General features: G+C 39.2%; 1 protein-coding gene across 2 annotated transcripts in view; it reads right to left on the bottom strand.

The window, feature by feature from the left end:
* The window catches only part of ABCA5 (ATP binding cassette subfamily A member 5), a 56585-nt gene that overhangs the window by 23941 nt on the left and 17022 nt on the right, over positions 1-15622 (bottom strand). For both annotated transcript variants that reach the window (XM_074972167.1, XM_074972168.1), the window contains 13 exons: positions 15087-15275; positions 12561-12708; positions 10869-11037; positions 9105-9163; positions 8246-8356; positions 7801-7976; positions 7180-7299; positions 4847-4985; positions 4558-4648; positions 4183-4322; positions 3382-3501; positions 2166-2367; positions 376-545 (listed from right to left, as the gene is read on the bottom strand). In XM_074972167.1, coding sequence (XP_074828268.1) covers positions 376-545; positions 2166-2367; positions 3382-3501; positions 4183-4322; positions 4558-4648; positions 4847-4985; positions 7180-7299; positions 7801-7976; positions 8246-8356; positions 9105-9163; positions 10869-11037; positions 12561-12708; positions 15087-15275 — 1834 coding nt within the window. The remainder of the gene's footprint in view (positions 1-375; positions 546-2165; positions 2368-3381; positions 3502-4182; positions 4323-4557; positions 4649-4846; positions 4986-7179; positions 7300-7800; positions 7977-8245; positions 8357-9104; positions 9164-10868; positions 11038-12560; positions 12709-15086; positions 15276-15622) is intronic.

Below are 15622 nucleotides of genomic sequence, written 5' to 3'. Positions count from 1 at the left end.
ACAATGGAAAACCTGAAGAATTTCTGGATCTTAATCATACAGCTCCTGACAGCTGGTTTGAATCAAGTTTGGATAGAGGTTCATTCAGCTTTAGTCATCACCCATGACTGATTAACACTGGAATGTTCCCATGTTAAAGAATATTAGATGCTTTTATGTTCTCTAAGTTGCAAATTAAAAAAAATTCAACCACCAGCCATTCATTGCAGTGATCATTCTTGTAGCTCCAGGCTACATTCCACCTCCCTTCACGTTATGTGTATTTTAATCTCTCATACCAATGGGATGTTATGTTTAAAAACACCTTCTTAAAGCTGGAGTATTAAATACACGACAGTAATCCAGTATAACTGTATTTGCTTTTTTTCTTCTCACCTGTGGAGTTCTGAAGGAGGAGACTTGTTTTGTACTTGTTGTATTTTTCTCCAGGCTTCAGAAAGTACAAATCTGGGGAAAGTTTGATGGGAACCACAGAATTTTTGAAGTAGTGATGTATAAGAAACATCAAAATCTGAACTGCAAGAAAAACTAAAAAAAGCAACAACCTGAAAGAAATAAAGTGATTTAAGTAAAGTTCAGTGGAAACTGATCCACATTATTTGCATATTATTCAAAACAAGTTGTCCCTCAGGTGTCAGCCTCAGACCCACTATAGATACAGACATTATCATTTCAGTTAATGGAAGTCTAATCATGAATACCCCGATTCAGTCCACAGACTACAGTTAACGAAAACTAAACATATAAAAGGCAAAGCTCGTTATTCACTTCTTACCATAATTCAAAATTGCTCTGGAAAAAAGGAAGTGATTGTTGGAGGCTATAGCAGGCAGCAATGTAACCAAAATAGTATATACATCATATTATCATCAGTGTTACCTACAGAAGAGGCTCATGCCCAGGGAAGCAAATATTCAACAGCAGCAGCAAGTATTATGATAGCCATGCTTATCTACATTACACACGATCATCATCATCCTCTTTTTCCCCCAAAGGCATCTTTGCAGACACGGGGAGCACAGCATCACCCTTCACTCTTGTTCATGATCTTGTTCCTCCGATAAACCCAGCCTGATCATGCCCCGGCAAATGATGTCACACCATCTAGGCAGTGGTCAGCCTCTAGGTCAGACTGACCTTGGTTGTCTCTACATTATTTTCTTTGGCATCCTATTAGCTGTTTGTCTTCTACAGCAGCGGTTCTCAACAGTGGGTCTGTGAACCCTTTCACAGGGGCCGTGGGGCCCCGCGGCTAAAATCCAGAGCCCGAATCCCTGCCCACCCAAAACAGAAGTCAAACTATACTGATGCCCAAGGGCCCACCCCCGGCCCAGAGCCGACACCGCTGGGCCCTGGAGTTTTTATAGTATTTTGTGGGGGTCCTCACAAAGGAAAAGATTGAGAACCCTGTTCTACAGTGTCCCCACCATTGCGATCTTTTTGATTGTAATCACTCCCATGTCCTGATTTCACATCCTCCCCCCGCCATTTAACTTCATCTGTCTTAAAATCATTCCACTTTACATTTGCCATCTTTCAAAAAAACTCTCATCCCTACTGCCTGCAACTTTCTGATGTTTGTTTCATTTAATGCAGCTGCTCCCAGACCCTAGCGTAATACTGTTAGTACACTGGTGTGATAAATTTTCACTTTGGTACCAAATGTAATGTTTTGATCAGTCCATATTTTCATCTGTTTCTGTGCAGCACTCATGGCTAAGCCACATCTTTTAGCCTAATCCTTGGTGGAATTGTCGGCACTGATCAAGCTTCCGCAGCACATATTAAGATTCCACTTGTTCTACGTCTTCTGCATTTCAACACTTTCTCTAACGTCCCTTTTCCAAGATGCAACCACTATGTCTTCATTGTACGTTCAAGCCTACTACGCTGATTTTCCATGGCAGCAAAGAACACCATGATTAATTCAAACATGTCTGCCAGTTATATGACATCGTCTCCATAAACTAAAGAGCTTAACTCCAATGTCACGCCCTCCAATTCATCTAACATTCTTAATGTCCAGTTTAAAAACCATGATGAAAAGCTACGTTATACACCACAGGTATAAAACAAACTACTAAAACATATCTAAGCATGTTTGAACTTCTGACACTCATAAATGGATTTTGGTAAATGAAACGGGAAGCCATCTTAATACTTACATAATTCCCACTGACTTATTTTCACGTCTTAAGTTAAGGAAGTGAACCTTTGCTATAGTAGACACCTGCTGTTTCCAGAGAGCGGTATTGCTTACTGCAGATGATTTCGTCTCAGAGAGTATCAGTAGGCTTTGTTCCATCTCATCAAATGATTTTGTATCCATTTCCTCGCCTGCTGACTGGGAATTAAATATGCTATAATCTATATGGAAAGAAAGGGGGATAGAAATGGAAACATATGATTTACCTTTCCTGATCAAGTCACTGGACCATGTGATGTGGTATCCTGCCTTCAGGAGTAGCCAAATGATGGTGGTAGAAAGTCTGTACAATGCCTCTAAACAAACTGTGCAATGTTGTACAGAAGCAGAAAAACCCCTTTCTGATCCCCTACGCAACCAGCATACACCCAAAAGACAGAGATTTTAATTAGCCTAATTAATTTAGCCTACGTAACTACCAATATTGCTAGATATCATGGATTATTCAGCTGTTAAACTCTTTCTAAACAGCTTTCCAGGTATAGGATAGTTCAGTACCCTGTGGTTAACAACGAAGCCTAGAAAGGTGAGGATACTTTTATCTATTAAACATGGACACTAGAAGGGTATTGCTTTACTTTTGGAGTAATCTCCTAAAGGATAGCAAGAAGCTTTTCAAACAGGCCTCTGATTTTACATCCACAATCATATGGGGTGCAAATAATTGTGGGTATAAATGATGGTTAGATATTTAAATTCTATTTACAGGTACAAATATATTTTTTCAAATCAAGTGGCTGGAAATCTAAATTGTATTTCCTGTGTCCGCAATTGAATGCAAATGCAAAGTCCCATAGGGAAAAGTATATTTTTGAACTTTTGGCCACAAAAATCTACCTTATTAAAAAAAAAAGAAGGACATTAGATTTAAGGACCCTGAAATTCATCCCTATACAGTGGGTCAGCACAAGACCTGTACAGCTCTGGACTTCAGACAGGGATCATTCTCCAACTTCTTTGCCCTTTGTTTGCTGTTCTGGTCAGATATTTCAAGGAGCCCACAACAGCATGTGATCGTAAGCGTCACATACAGTTTGAAGTAATATTCTATGATAGGACATTTTTGTTATTATTTCTGCTTTTCATAGTGAAAAGTGCTAAATACAATCTTACAAAAATTAACCACAACTGATCAAGTCACAAAGAAAACGGTAAATATTATAGTTACATCTCACCTGCTTGATCAATTTCTGCTTCAATTTCCAGCTTCAGGAACACATCCTCCAAGGTTGTCATGGAAACTCCATAAGTAATAACACCCAAATGTGAATGAGTGTCTAGATCAGAAAATAATCCTGTAGAGGTGAAATAATGTGATTGCTTGGCAACAAAATTACATTTGCCCACCAGAATTGCCTCTGATTTAATAAAAAGACAGTGTGCCCCACAAGGTGAGACTCTTCAATGAATACACACAATGTACGTACAACATGTTAATTACAGAGACCTAAGTCATGGTGCTACAGTTAATGCTGAGATGAGTTTTGCGTTTAAAGCAGATCTTTAATCAGTATGTTAGGTATGAGAAACCCAGCACATTCTCCCCAAAACAACAGCATTTACTCTCTAAGTACAGAATGAATCTTGTGAGAACTTACAAGTAAGTCCATTAAATAGCTTATGAGTTAAAATTAATTTAAAAATGAGTCAGAGGAGGATTTGACTCTATATATTGGAGTCAGGTGTTCTCATTAGCCTAACGGCTTCAGCTGACTCTTTGCAGGCTAATTGGAGTCATGTGTCCACCCTAGCCTGGAGCAGCCCCTGCTCTGGTCAGTCAGGGAACAGAAAACTATTATCCAGTGGCCAGTATATCTGCCTTCTTCTACTCTGCTATACCCAACTGGCCTGGGTCTATCACAATATATGAAGAAAAATGACAACATACTTCTCTGAAGGTACCATTATGATCAGCTGATTTCCTCCTCTCCCCCCACCCCACATTAGCTCAGCACTGAATTACAATAGCATCATACCTGAAAACTTGTCCATGTCTTTAAAAGGTAAGGTATACACAAGCTGCAGTTCATTCTGTTGTACCAAGCTAGCTCCAGGGATATGCTGTCTGATCAAGGCTGTTGTAGCTTCTATATTGCAATACCCATCGATATGCATACTAAAAATACAAAGTATTTTAAAACCTTTGTTTCTTCATTGCCAATTTTTGAAAGCGTAGCCAACAGAGCAACGAAACAGGGTGAAAGTGATATCTGATCTTCCCAAACAAGACAGAAAAATAAAACCTTTAAAAATTTAGTAGGATAATTTTAAATTATCCTACACCTTAAGGGGAAGACAAAGCAAATATAACATGACACAAGGAAGGTGGCTTATAAACTAAAAAATAATACCTCAGGCGGTAGCCAATTCCCCATTTGGTTTTGAGGAAGAGAGATGAGCCAACACATTTCAGCATCCCTTGAGAAATCACAGCTTTTCGATCTAGAAACAAAACCAGGCATTTTTATTCTGAGGACTGGCAGTCTACTCATAAAACAATGGCATGACTAAAGAGAGAAAACTCTGCTGTCTACTGACAGCGGAAGGAGCACCTGTTCACCTTATATGCTAAATAAAGTTCTAATTTACACTCTGCAAGCCCCCAGTAAATGTGTCCCACAGGGCCACAGCAAAACTCACCAGCAAGAATATCTGCCTCATCCATGAAATGAGTACTGAATACTGTTACCCGATTGGCTTGTCTGTTTTTCAGGAGATTCCAAACAATGTGCCGAGAACATGGGTCCATACCAGCAGTTGGTTCATCCAAAAGTAAAACCTACACAATGATTAGGAAAAAAGGCATAAAAAAATCCAAACCCTCCATAGTCACATCTGAGATACCCACATCACAAAATCCTACAGAAACCAGGAAGACTATTAATTCAAGGGCAGTTTTGCTCTATTTGTTTAAAGGTAGGGTGGGAAAAATTTCTTACTTTAACCAACTAAAAGGTATGCAAAACATCCATCATAACTATTTACTTTTTTAAAAAGTTCATCACCTATTTGTGATGAACAGAAAAACCACACACTACCTCAGAAATGCATCTTCACAACTGGATACATTCGGTTCCCACTATAAATAAATTTAAACTACAGTGGTAAAAAGACACATTAGTTCCTTTTACCAATAGTTGGTGACATTTAATATGTATATTTTTAAAAAGGTAGGAAATCATGAAGGGTATTGTGTAGCCAGACAGCCAGCCCCCACCCCCAGACCAGCATTGCTGGGAACACACGGAACAGGGCACTTAACATAAATTCCAGCACAGCCTTTGAAGCTGTGAAAAGCACAGGTGTGCTGCTACAGTGTGCCTCTGGGAACATATACAACGATTAGGCTCACAGCAGGCAGAGGCGCTGTGACAGACATGGCTCTTAGCCCCTACTAAATAGCGTGATGCACACACACCAACATCCTAGGTGGGAAAATATTTACCCTAATAAAAGGAATGTCCAGTAGTCGACACTTATTGTTTCTCTCCCTTGCAAGTGTAAACTACTCTTGCGAGAGCTGGCGTCGCCCAGACAGACCAGCCCCAATTTGGCATAAGAAAGGAGAAAGAGAATAAAGGAGTACCGAGGTATAAGTAGGGGACCTACAGCACCATGATTTTTGAGTGCTTTTCACTATCTATCTGCTGGTCAGATAAGTGACAGCCTCCCAAGGCTTCTGCAGCTAAGAGGGTCCCTAAGCCTTGTCCCTTATTCGTCTTTCCGCGGAATTGAGTGACCGATCCTGGCTTGGCACCGCTGGAATCGAGAGATGCAAGGAGGGTAAGAAGCACCCACACCTGATCTCCTATCTTTAGTGTACACATATTTTGAAATAGAGCTCTATACTTTGTTTTCTTTCTTTGGGATTGTAGCTTCAGTTTTGTAACTTGTTTGTGTGTGTAACATCTCTACATTTAAATAAGTAGGCACTAGCAATTTTCTAACCACATGATTAGAATCTAGTTTAATAAATTTTGGTAACCATTTGTGCATAAGCCTGACTTGTTTCTCTGGTTTACTGTAAAGCAGCCAACACAATTAAAGAACCTCAGCCGTTTTCGCTATAAAGCCTGGCCATTTGGTGAGAGTACTAAGAGCCTAGCGTTGAGTTGTGCCGCCTCCACGGGGCAAACTCTTGGGGCACCTGTCAGTCAATCCTGACTGCCCGCTGCGAAGGAGCTCTGAGCTCTAGCTGTTAAAGTCACGGGTGTGGAGAGGCTCTTAGTGCTGCCATTGGGGCACCTGTCAGTCAGTGTCGACTGCCCGCTGCGAAGGAGCTCTGAGCTCTAGCAGTTAAAGTCACGGGTGGTTAGGACCTTGGGGCATCCGTCAGCCTAGCCCGGGCTGCCCGCCGCGAAGGGACAGTGCGTCCTAGCGGTTAAAGTCACGGATGGTATAAAACGGGCATAGCTGGCACCTCACCAAACATCCCTGGCCATCGGCTAACAGTATTGTCACTTACATCTGTACACTGCAGCCTTTAAACATGTACCCAGTCTAAAGGAGCATCACACCATATAGGTCACAGATAGCAACCATTTAACTTTGTAATCAGAAAGAGCCATAAACTCTCTGTCATGTCCCAGGTGCTTGCATGGCTTTTTCAGGCCATGAACCTGCTCTCTCTGACAACTTATACTGTATTGTTTTTAGAGGGTGCAATGCGCTACCCTCCATTCCAGATGCAGTGTAACCTTTTATGCTAATTTACCACAGAAAAGCATGATATAATCCAGTTTCTACATTCACTAACACAGTTAACTCTTTGCAATGTAAAGGTTGCATGCGTCAACTTGGCAATTTTAAATTGTTTAAGCCAGAGTTGGTATGAAACATAGGAAGAGTTGACATATTTTTGCACCTTCTTATTTGCATCGCTTGTAATTGCCAAGTATTATGAACACGGGTATACTATCCATGCATATATACGGAACAAGCAGTAACTTAGGACTGTGCTTATGCCCCCTTACCTTTGGGCTCCCAAGAACAGCGATTCCTATCGACAGCTTTCTCTTCTGCCCTCCACTTAATTTTTTAGCTTGGTTATCTCGGATGGGCTGCATATCCAAATCATTCATCACTTTCTGCACCTTTAAAAATATAACAGAAGTGTTTCATGTCAACCGAAATGAGATACAGTGATTAAAACGTGACTGGCATAATTATCAGCAGTCTTATGTTACATTTTGACAAATTATTGATCATTTTAAATTGTTCTAATTAACATTTTTAAGCCCCTTTCTTGGAATGAGCTTCTTGGAGGCAAACCCCTGTACCAATTGTCAACAGTGTCTATTACGCAGGATCAGGGCCTTGAAGTTTAACCTACCAAGACTGGATAAATTATAGGCGGCCAATGTTTGTAAACAAGCATTAGTATTTATATGTTCCAGTAATATTTCGTTATAGTAGAACAAACAAATTCAACAAAATTTACTTAAAGTATCTTCCTATATTTTCCCTCTTTAATAAAACAGTGTATTGGTCTTTTATTATAAACTAGACTTGGAAAGTGACTTCCATTATGCAATCAATAAAGCTACATTAACAGTGAATACACATCGTATATAATTTATATCTGAGTGACGTACCTCTTGTATCAGAAGATTGGGAGATATCCCTTTAATATGAGCAAATATCGATAAATTCTCTTCCACAGTTAATACATCAAAATGTATATCTAATTGTGGGCAAACCCCCGTTATCTTTCTTACATCGAGCATTTCATCAATTTCAGAGATTCTGTGTCCATAGACAGATGCAAACCCTAAAGAACAAAAAGTAAAAAGAATTTAAGTGTTTTTTAAACCCAACCGCTACTTTGATCATCAGCATACACAGACTAACTTCATCAATTACAATGTACGTATAATTTAAAATTAACCTATTTCAGATCGCCTGAGAAAACGAGCGTAACTTGAAATATCCTCAAACATCAGTGGCCTCAGGTTTTGAAGGAAGGAAAAAAGGACATTAAAATAAGTAGATTACAGCCATACACGTCCTATTTTTCCCCTAAAGCCAGAGAATTCTTACCATCAGAAGGTGGGCAGAGTCCACAAAGAATATTCATCAGTGTTGTCTTGCCTGTTCCACTATGCCCAAGTAAAGCTGTAATCTGACCCTCATATATATCAAAGGATAAACCTGACCCAGAAAGAAGAAAGGAGCAAGTGAAATAAGAAGTTAATGACATATGTTGTGTTATTCTGCACAGGCTTATGTCACTGCAGTAAATTCAAATACTGACATATAGGACATGCATTTACTTTGTATTCCAAGGAACATCTCACTTCAACATTTGAACACAGCCTGGTAAAACTGCAACAGCAGCAATAAATAAAAGTGGGGATTAGATTCCCTGCTAGCACTGCCTATGAGGAGACCTGAGCTTAGAAGCAGTGGTTCTCAACCTATTTACCACTGTGGGCCACATATGTAGCTCTCTGTGTTATGTGGGCCACGTGCACACAATAGATACACTACCTGTATGGCCCTGAGGATGTCACATGGGCCACAGCTGAGTGCTGATTGGGCTGCAAGCAGTTGAGAACCACTGAGTTGGAGGCTCCCACACCACTAGCTCACGGGAGCCAGTAAGAGGTTCCTCTGTGCATACTTACTGGAGTTAGGAGACAGAAAAGGGGACTCGGAGCATGGAAGGGAAAGACGACGCCCCACAAGGAAAAGGACCAAAGAGGAGGCTACAGAGTCTGTTATGAGCCCCTTTGTCATACAGTTACAGGCAGACTGGCTAAAGACACAAGGGAGCACACACACAACCATACTTAACACTTCATGCTCCCGCCCAAAGAAAAAGCACAAAAGACATTATTCATGGGTTGTTTCTCCTTCCATTTCTGATAAGTAGCTTAGAAGCTAGACATTTTCTTACTTCTGAGAGCCTCCACAGTTTCACCCTTTTTGCGGAATGTTTTCTGAACACAGCTGATTCTGAAAGAAGACATGTCATTTTATTAAAGAAGAAGAGCTTAAAATATCATTTTCTTTTGCAAGGAAAGATCAAGATGAACAACTCTGCAATGGTGATATAGAAAGGTTTTGACACATTTTACTGCTATCCTGAAATCACACAAATGTGTTGGAGAAACATGTATAAATCAAGAGAGTGAACATCTTTTTGCAATCTTTTGTGTGAATTGTTTATATTATTGCCTCTCTGAGCTGGCAATAGGGGGTGAGGGTGTTCCTCATGGACTTCAGTATTTTCTATCATGGCAGCCGAATAATTCTTTAAGTAACCCATACTGTTATTTATTTCTAATAGCACCAACAATGTACTAGGCACTTTCTAAACAGAATAGAAGGCCCATTCTATGAGTCTATGCCCCAGTTAGCTCACAGGAGACAGACAGATGGTAGACAGAAGAGGTGAAATGTAGTGGACAAAGTGGCGGTAAGACAGACTAAGTTAACCACGGTATGTTTTTCCTCTCCTAAAGAGGCTATATGAAATCCCTGTCCTCCCCACAATTACGCCTCAAACTTATTCAGATAAAGGTAGTTCTGTCCTGGTGCCTTTGGAGAAACTAGCTGAAGTTGGTCTTTGAGAACTAGATGAACTCAGAAAGTGCAGTGGCCGTACAGATAAAGTCAGGAGGTGTGATCTACACGTAGAGAGCAAGGTAGGGGGAAAGGGTATGAAATCTTTGTGTGAGAAGATCACAGATATGGGAGGATGGTGCTGACATCAGTGACAAAGGGGAAAGCGTTGGTTGATGTGGAATCAGCCAAGGAGTAAGAATGATCCAGCATTTTATGTGAGCTTAGGACGATCTGGGGAGAAAACCTGATTCTTCACACTGAAGTGGATTTATTCAAAACAACTTTTTAAGACATTAACCAAAAAAAAAAAAAAAAAAGTCTGATTCTGGCTACTGAACACAAATATTTTTGTTTGAGACTAATGGAACCATGTAAAAAAATGGAGATTTAGATTATTTCCCAATGTCTATCATGCCACTATAACAGTGATTTAATAGCTCATATGGATGATCCAGAATAAACGCTTATATTAAAATATTGGGAATATACGAAGGTACAGATTTAAGAGAATTAATGTCATTTTCCACATGGACTGCAAAAGGTGCTGGAAATGGATCGCTTTTACAGTGTTGTTGTATAGCATATCCTGGGAAAGCTAGTCTAGTGGCTCCCCTGTGTGGCTTTGGTGGAATGTGCAATTCTTCACATAAATACCAAAAGGGATTTACAAAATATATCTGAATCCAGTTTTCAAGCTTTAACAGAGAAAGACTTTTTTTCTTGAACCGTAAACCCACCTGACTTCAGCATCTGAAATCACTTATGGCATCACTGAAACCAAAGAACCTGGATTTCATGTGGCTTCATCCTGCTAGACTAGGACTATTTTCAGAAGGTTTGATTTGATTGACATATAGTAGGTAAAACATTTCCTTTTCCAAAACCAACTTTGTCATCTTTGGAAAACATCCATATAATGGAAGATGTGGCTTCACAGAAAATGGACAATTGCTACTTTAATGTGTAAAGAACTAGATGTAATGCACACCATATGGTATTTGAATCAACAGATTAAAAATTACTGTTAATTCGCAGGCACACACAAAACAGGGGAAGTGCGACAATAAATCTGTACCATAGCAGGAAGTTATACCTGATAGCTTCTTTTCCCTGAAATTCTGAAGATACAGGTTCAACCATCTCACTGAAACTTAAGCTTCCATTAACACTACTCTCATATAACTCCTTGTAATTTCTTCTGCGCTTTGACCAAAACGAGGGCTTCATAAAGAAAAATGATGGCCGTCGTAATCCAAACTCACCTAAGCAATAAGAAAGAAAGAAAGCCTTCTGAATGTTAAGAACAGATATGATTCAGTGTTTGGATTTTGGCTAAGAAAACTGGGCCTGATCATGCCACATTGCTTATCATTAAACCCATCACTACGGTTTTGATTAAGGAAAGCATCCCTATTCAGCAAAGTCTATCCTTAAGTGTTTTGCTGAGAAGTGATGGATTTATGCAAGTACTTAAATACTTTTCAGAATTAGGATCTTGAGAAGAGTGATTTATATACCCACATCACAGAGAAAAAGATCAGAAGCAAAGGAATTTGTATTGAAAGATCTCACACATGCAGTAGAGAGAAATTTGTTCATAGGTATTAATACATTTGTTCCCAGGTGTATCACATTTATGAACACATCAATAACTTAACATAACATCTTGGACAGACACAATTCCCAAGAAGAACAATTGCAAAGACTGTGATAACAGCTTGGTCAATAAGGAAAGAAAATTATTCTGGAACAATAATAAGAACATACGGGGTCAGAGCAAAGGTCCATCTAGCCCAGTATCCTGTCTTCCGACAGTGGCCAGTGCCAGGTGTCCCAGAGGGAATGAACAGAACAGGTAATCAATCATCAAGTGATCCATCTCCTGTCACCCATTCCCAGCTTCTGACAAACAGAGGCTAGGGACATCATCCCTGCCCATCCTGGCTCATAGCCATTGATGGACCTATCCTCCATTAATTTATCTAGTTCTTTTTTGAACCCTGTTATAGTCTTGGCCTTCACAACATCCTCTGGCAAGGAGTTCCACAGGTTGACTGTGCGTTGTGTGAAAAAATACTTCCTTTTGTTTGTTTTAAACCTGCTGCCTATTAATTTCATTTGGTGACCCCTAGTTCTTGTGTTATGAGAAGGAGTAAGTAACACTTCCTTATTTACTTTCTTCACACCGGTCATGATTTTATAGACCTCTATCACATCCCCCCTTAATTTTCTGTTTTCCAAGATGGAAAGTCCCAGTCTTATTAATCTCTCCTCATGTGCCATACCCCTAATCATTTTTGCTGCCCTTTTCGAAACCTTTTCCAATTCAAATATATCTTTTTTGAGAAGGGGCGACTACAAAACAGAAATAACGAAATATAACCAAGCAGAATCAAATCCCAATCTGTGTGGTTTTTTTCCACTTCATTAGCATATTTCAGAAAAGTAAAATTCATTTCAATGAAAAATCATAAATATTACTTTAAAATATAAGTCATTTATAAATACATTTATAAATATTTAACAAACACACTTCTCATCTTTTTGCCTGACATGAGTGTTGCTTTACATGAAGTTAAAGCAAAAGAACAGAGAAAGTGGCATTACTATATACCAAAGTGTCTTGGACACTTTATTTAAATATAGTATGTGAGAGCCATCAATTAAGGGTCTGGTTTTCAGAAGCGCTTAGCACCCAAAGCTGCCACAGACTTCAAGTGGACTTATGAAATTCAGGACCTATGTGGTTCTGTTCAATATTTATCTCAGACTCTTAACAACATACCTGGAATGACCTGATCAAGATAGACAGCTAGAAGTAGGTAAAACATGCTATCCAGAACCAGTAAAATAAGAGAAATAACTAGTGGATAAGGACCGTGATTTAAATTTGAAAATATTGCACCATCTTGATAATCTTCCAGATGCATGACCTGCAAACCAACATGAAAAAGTTTAGCTACTACAAATTGTATTTTCATCAACCTGAAATTAAACATGACAACACAGTACAAAAATAAAATTACAAAGTAATATTATATAAGAACTAAGCGTGGGCGGTTGTCATGGTAACAAATGCAAAGAGGATGAAATGCTAGTCTCAAAAGAAAAAAAAATAATGGCACACAGTATTTTAGTTCATATTAAGTTGTTTGCTGTAGGGAATTATAAAAGTCATACTTTGTGCCATGAATAAAAAATTAAAAATTCACAAATTTATAGAAAAAAATTAAACTATTTAAAATATTTGAAATTGAGGTAAGACAAATATTTGCAGTGTATTAGTAACTTGACAAGTAAAAGTTATATCTTAAATAACAACAGCCACACCGGGTCAGACCAATGGTCCATCTAGCCCAGTATCCTGTCTCTGACAGCGGCCAGTGCCAGATGCTTCAACCAGTCAGAGGTTTAGGGACACCCGGAGCACAGGGTTGTGTCCCTGACCATCTTGGCTAACAACCATTGATGGACCTATCCTCCATGAATTTATCTAATTCTTTTTTAAACCCAGTGGCACTTTTGGTCTTCACAACATCCCCTGGCAACAAGTTCCACAGGTTAACTGTGAGTTGTGTGAAGAAGTACTTCCTTTTGTGTTTTAAACCTATTGCCTATCAATTTCACTAGGTAATCCCTAGTTTGTGTGTTAGGTGAAGGGGTAAACAGCATTCCTCTATTCACTTCCTCCACACCTACCACAATTTAATAGACCTCTATCATATCCCTCCTTAATCATCTTTTTTCTAAAATGAACAGTCCCAATCTTTTTAATCCCTCCATACCCTAATCATTTTCGCTACCCTTCTCCACACCTTTTCCAATTCCAGTATATCTTTTTGAGATGGGGTGACCACAACTGCACACAGTATTCAAGTTGTGGGTGCACCATGGATTTATATAGCAGCATTATGATATTTCTGTTTTATTATCTATCCCTTTCTTAATGGTTCTTAACATTCTCTTAGCTTTTTTGATTGCCATTACACACTGACCAGAAGTTTTCAGAGAACTATCCACAATGACTTCAAGACCTGTGGCAACAGCTAATTTAAACCCTATCCTTTTGTATGTATAACTGGGATTATTTTTTCCAACATGCATTACTTTGCACTTATCAACACTGAATTTCATCTGCCATTTTGTTGCCCAGTCATCCAATTTTGTCAGATCCCTTTGTAACTCTTCTCAGTCTGCTTTGGACTTAACTATCTTGAATAATTTTGTATCGTGGCAAATTCTGCCACTTCACTCTCCAACCCCTTTTCCAGATCATTTGTGAAGATGTTGAATACCACAAGTTCCAGTACAGATCATCAGGGAACCCCACTATTTACCTCTCTTCATTGTGAAAACTTATCATAGAATGGAAGAAACCTCAGGAGGTCATCTAGTCCAATCCCCTACTCAAAGCAGGACCAACACCAATTAAATCATCCCAGCCACGGCTTTGTCAAGCCGGGCCTTAAAAACCTTTAAAAATGGAGATTCCACCACCTCCCTAGGTATCCCTACCCTTTCTTTCCTATCTTCTAACCAGTTACCGATCCACGAGAGGACCTTCCTTCTATTCCCATGACTGCTTACTTTGCTTAAGATTCTTTGGTGAGGGACCTTGTCAAAGGCATTCTGAAAAGCCAAGTAAACTACATAGATCGGATCATTCTTGTTCACATGCTTATTGACTCCTTCAAAGAATTCTGATAGATTGGTGAGGCATGATCTCCTTTTACAAAAGCCATGTTGACTCTTCCCCAGCACGCCGTGTTTATCTATGTGTCTGATAATTCTGTTGTTGACTATAGTTTCGACCAATTTGTCTGGTACTGAAGTTAGGTTTACCAGCCTGTAATTGCCAGGGTCGCCTCTGGACCCTTATTAACAATAGGTGTTACCTTAGCTCCCCTCCAGTCATCTGGTACAGAGGCTGATTTAAGTGAAACATTACATACATTACAGACCACAGCTAGTCATTCTTAAATAGGAAAGAAAAGTTACATCCTAAAGAGGAAGTAATTAGGGTGCTAGACAGGCACCTGGAAGTCCCAGGCTCAATTCCTTACTCTGCAACAGACTTCTTGTATGACCTTCGCAAGTCACTTACCTTCTCTGTCTCAGCTCCTCCTCTGTAAAATGGGGATCGCAGTGCTTCCCTATCGAACAGGGGTATTGTGAAGACAAATACATTAAGGCTATGGTGATGATGATGGGAGCCTCCTAATTATCTTAGCTAGATCTTATATCATATCAAGTTACTCTTCATTTGTTTGGGCATGCAAAGGCAGTAAAGAATAACACACAGTTTACTTACCTGTGCAATCCCAATCAAGAACGTACACTGACACAAGGGGCTTAGGGTCCATACAAAAGACTTCGGAAAATCATCCAGCAGGACAATAGTGAGACCCACAAAACCAAAAGCCAGGGTTGCCAAAAATTCAACTACACCCACATGCTTTGATTTTTTAAATAGAGTCGTCAGCATGAAAGCAAAGAAAACCTAGAATACAAATCAGAACATCATTGCAGAGCACAAGAGATCTGGCATAGAAATGCTGCAATTAACATTTTTATCTTCAATGAACAAGTTACTTTCCATTTACAATAATTGCAATGCTTTGCCAAGACTTTATCCCTGTTAATATCAATACCTCATTTGGTAACAATAGGCCTTCAGCAATACAACTGATTTCCTAATATTGTCCGTGTCACAGAATGAAGAACTGAAGTAATAAACAATAAATTAAGGGAGACATACTTCAAAGTTCTTCACATTATTAAACTTTTCCAATCATAAATTAAGAAACTATAATAAATAATATTGCAACTGTTTAAAATACTGTAAGT

This window comes from Natator depressus, chromosome 14 (assembly GCF_965152275.1).
Source record: "Natator depressus isolate rNatDep1 chromosome 14, rNatDep2.hap1, whole genome shotgun sequence".
Lineage (NCBI taxonomy): Eukaryota > Metazoa > Chordata > Testudines > Cheloniidae > Natator > Natator depressus.
Note: the sequence above shows the minus strand (reverse complement) of the source record. Positions and strands in the feature narration are given on the sequence as shown.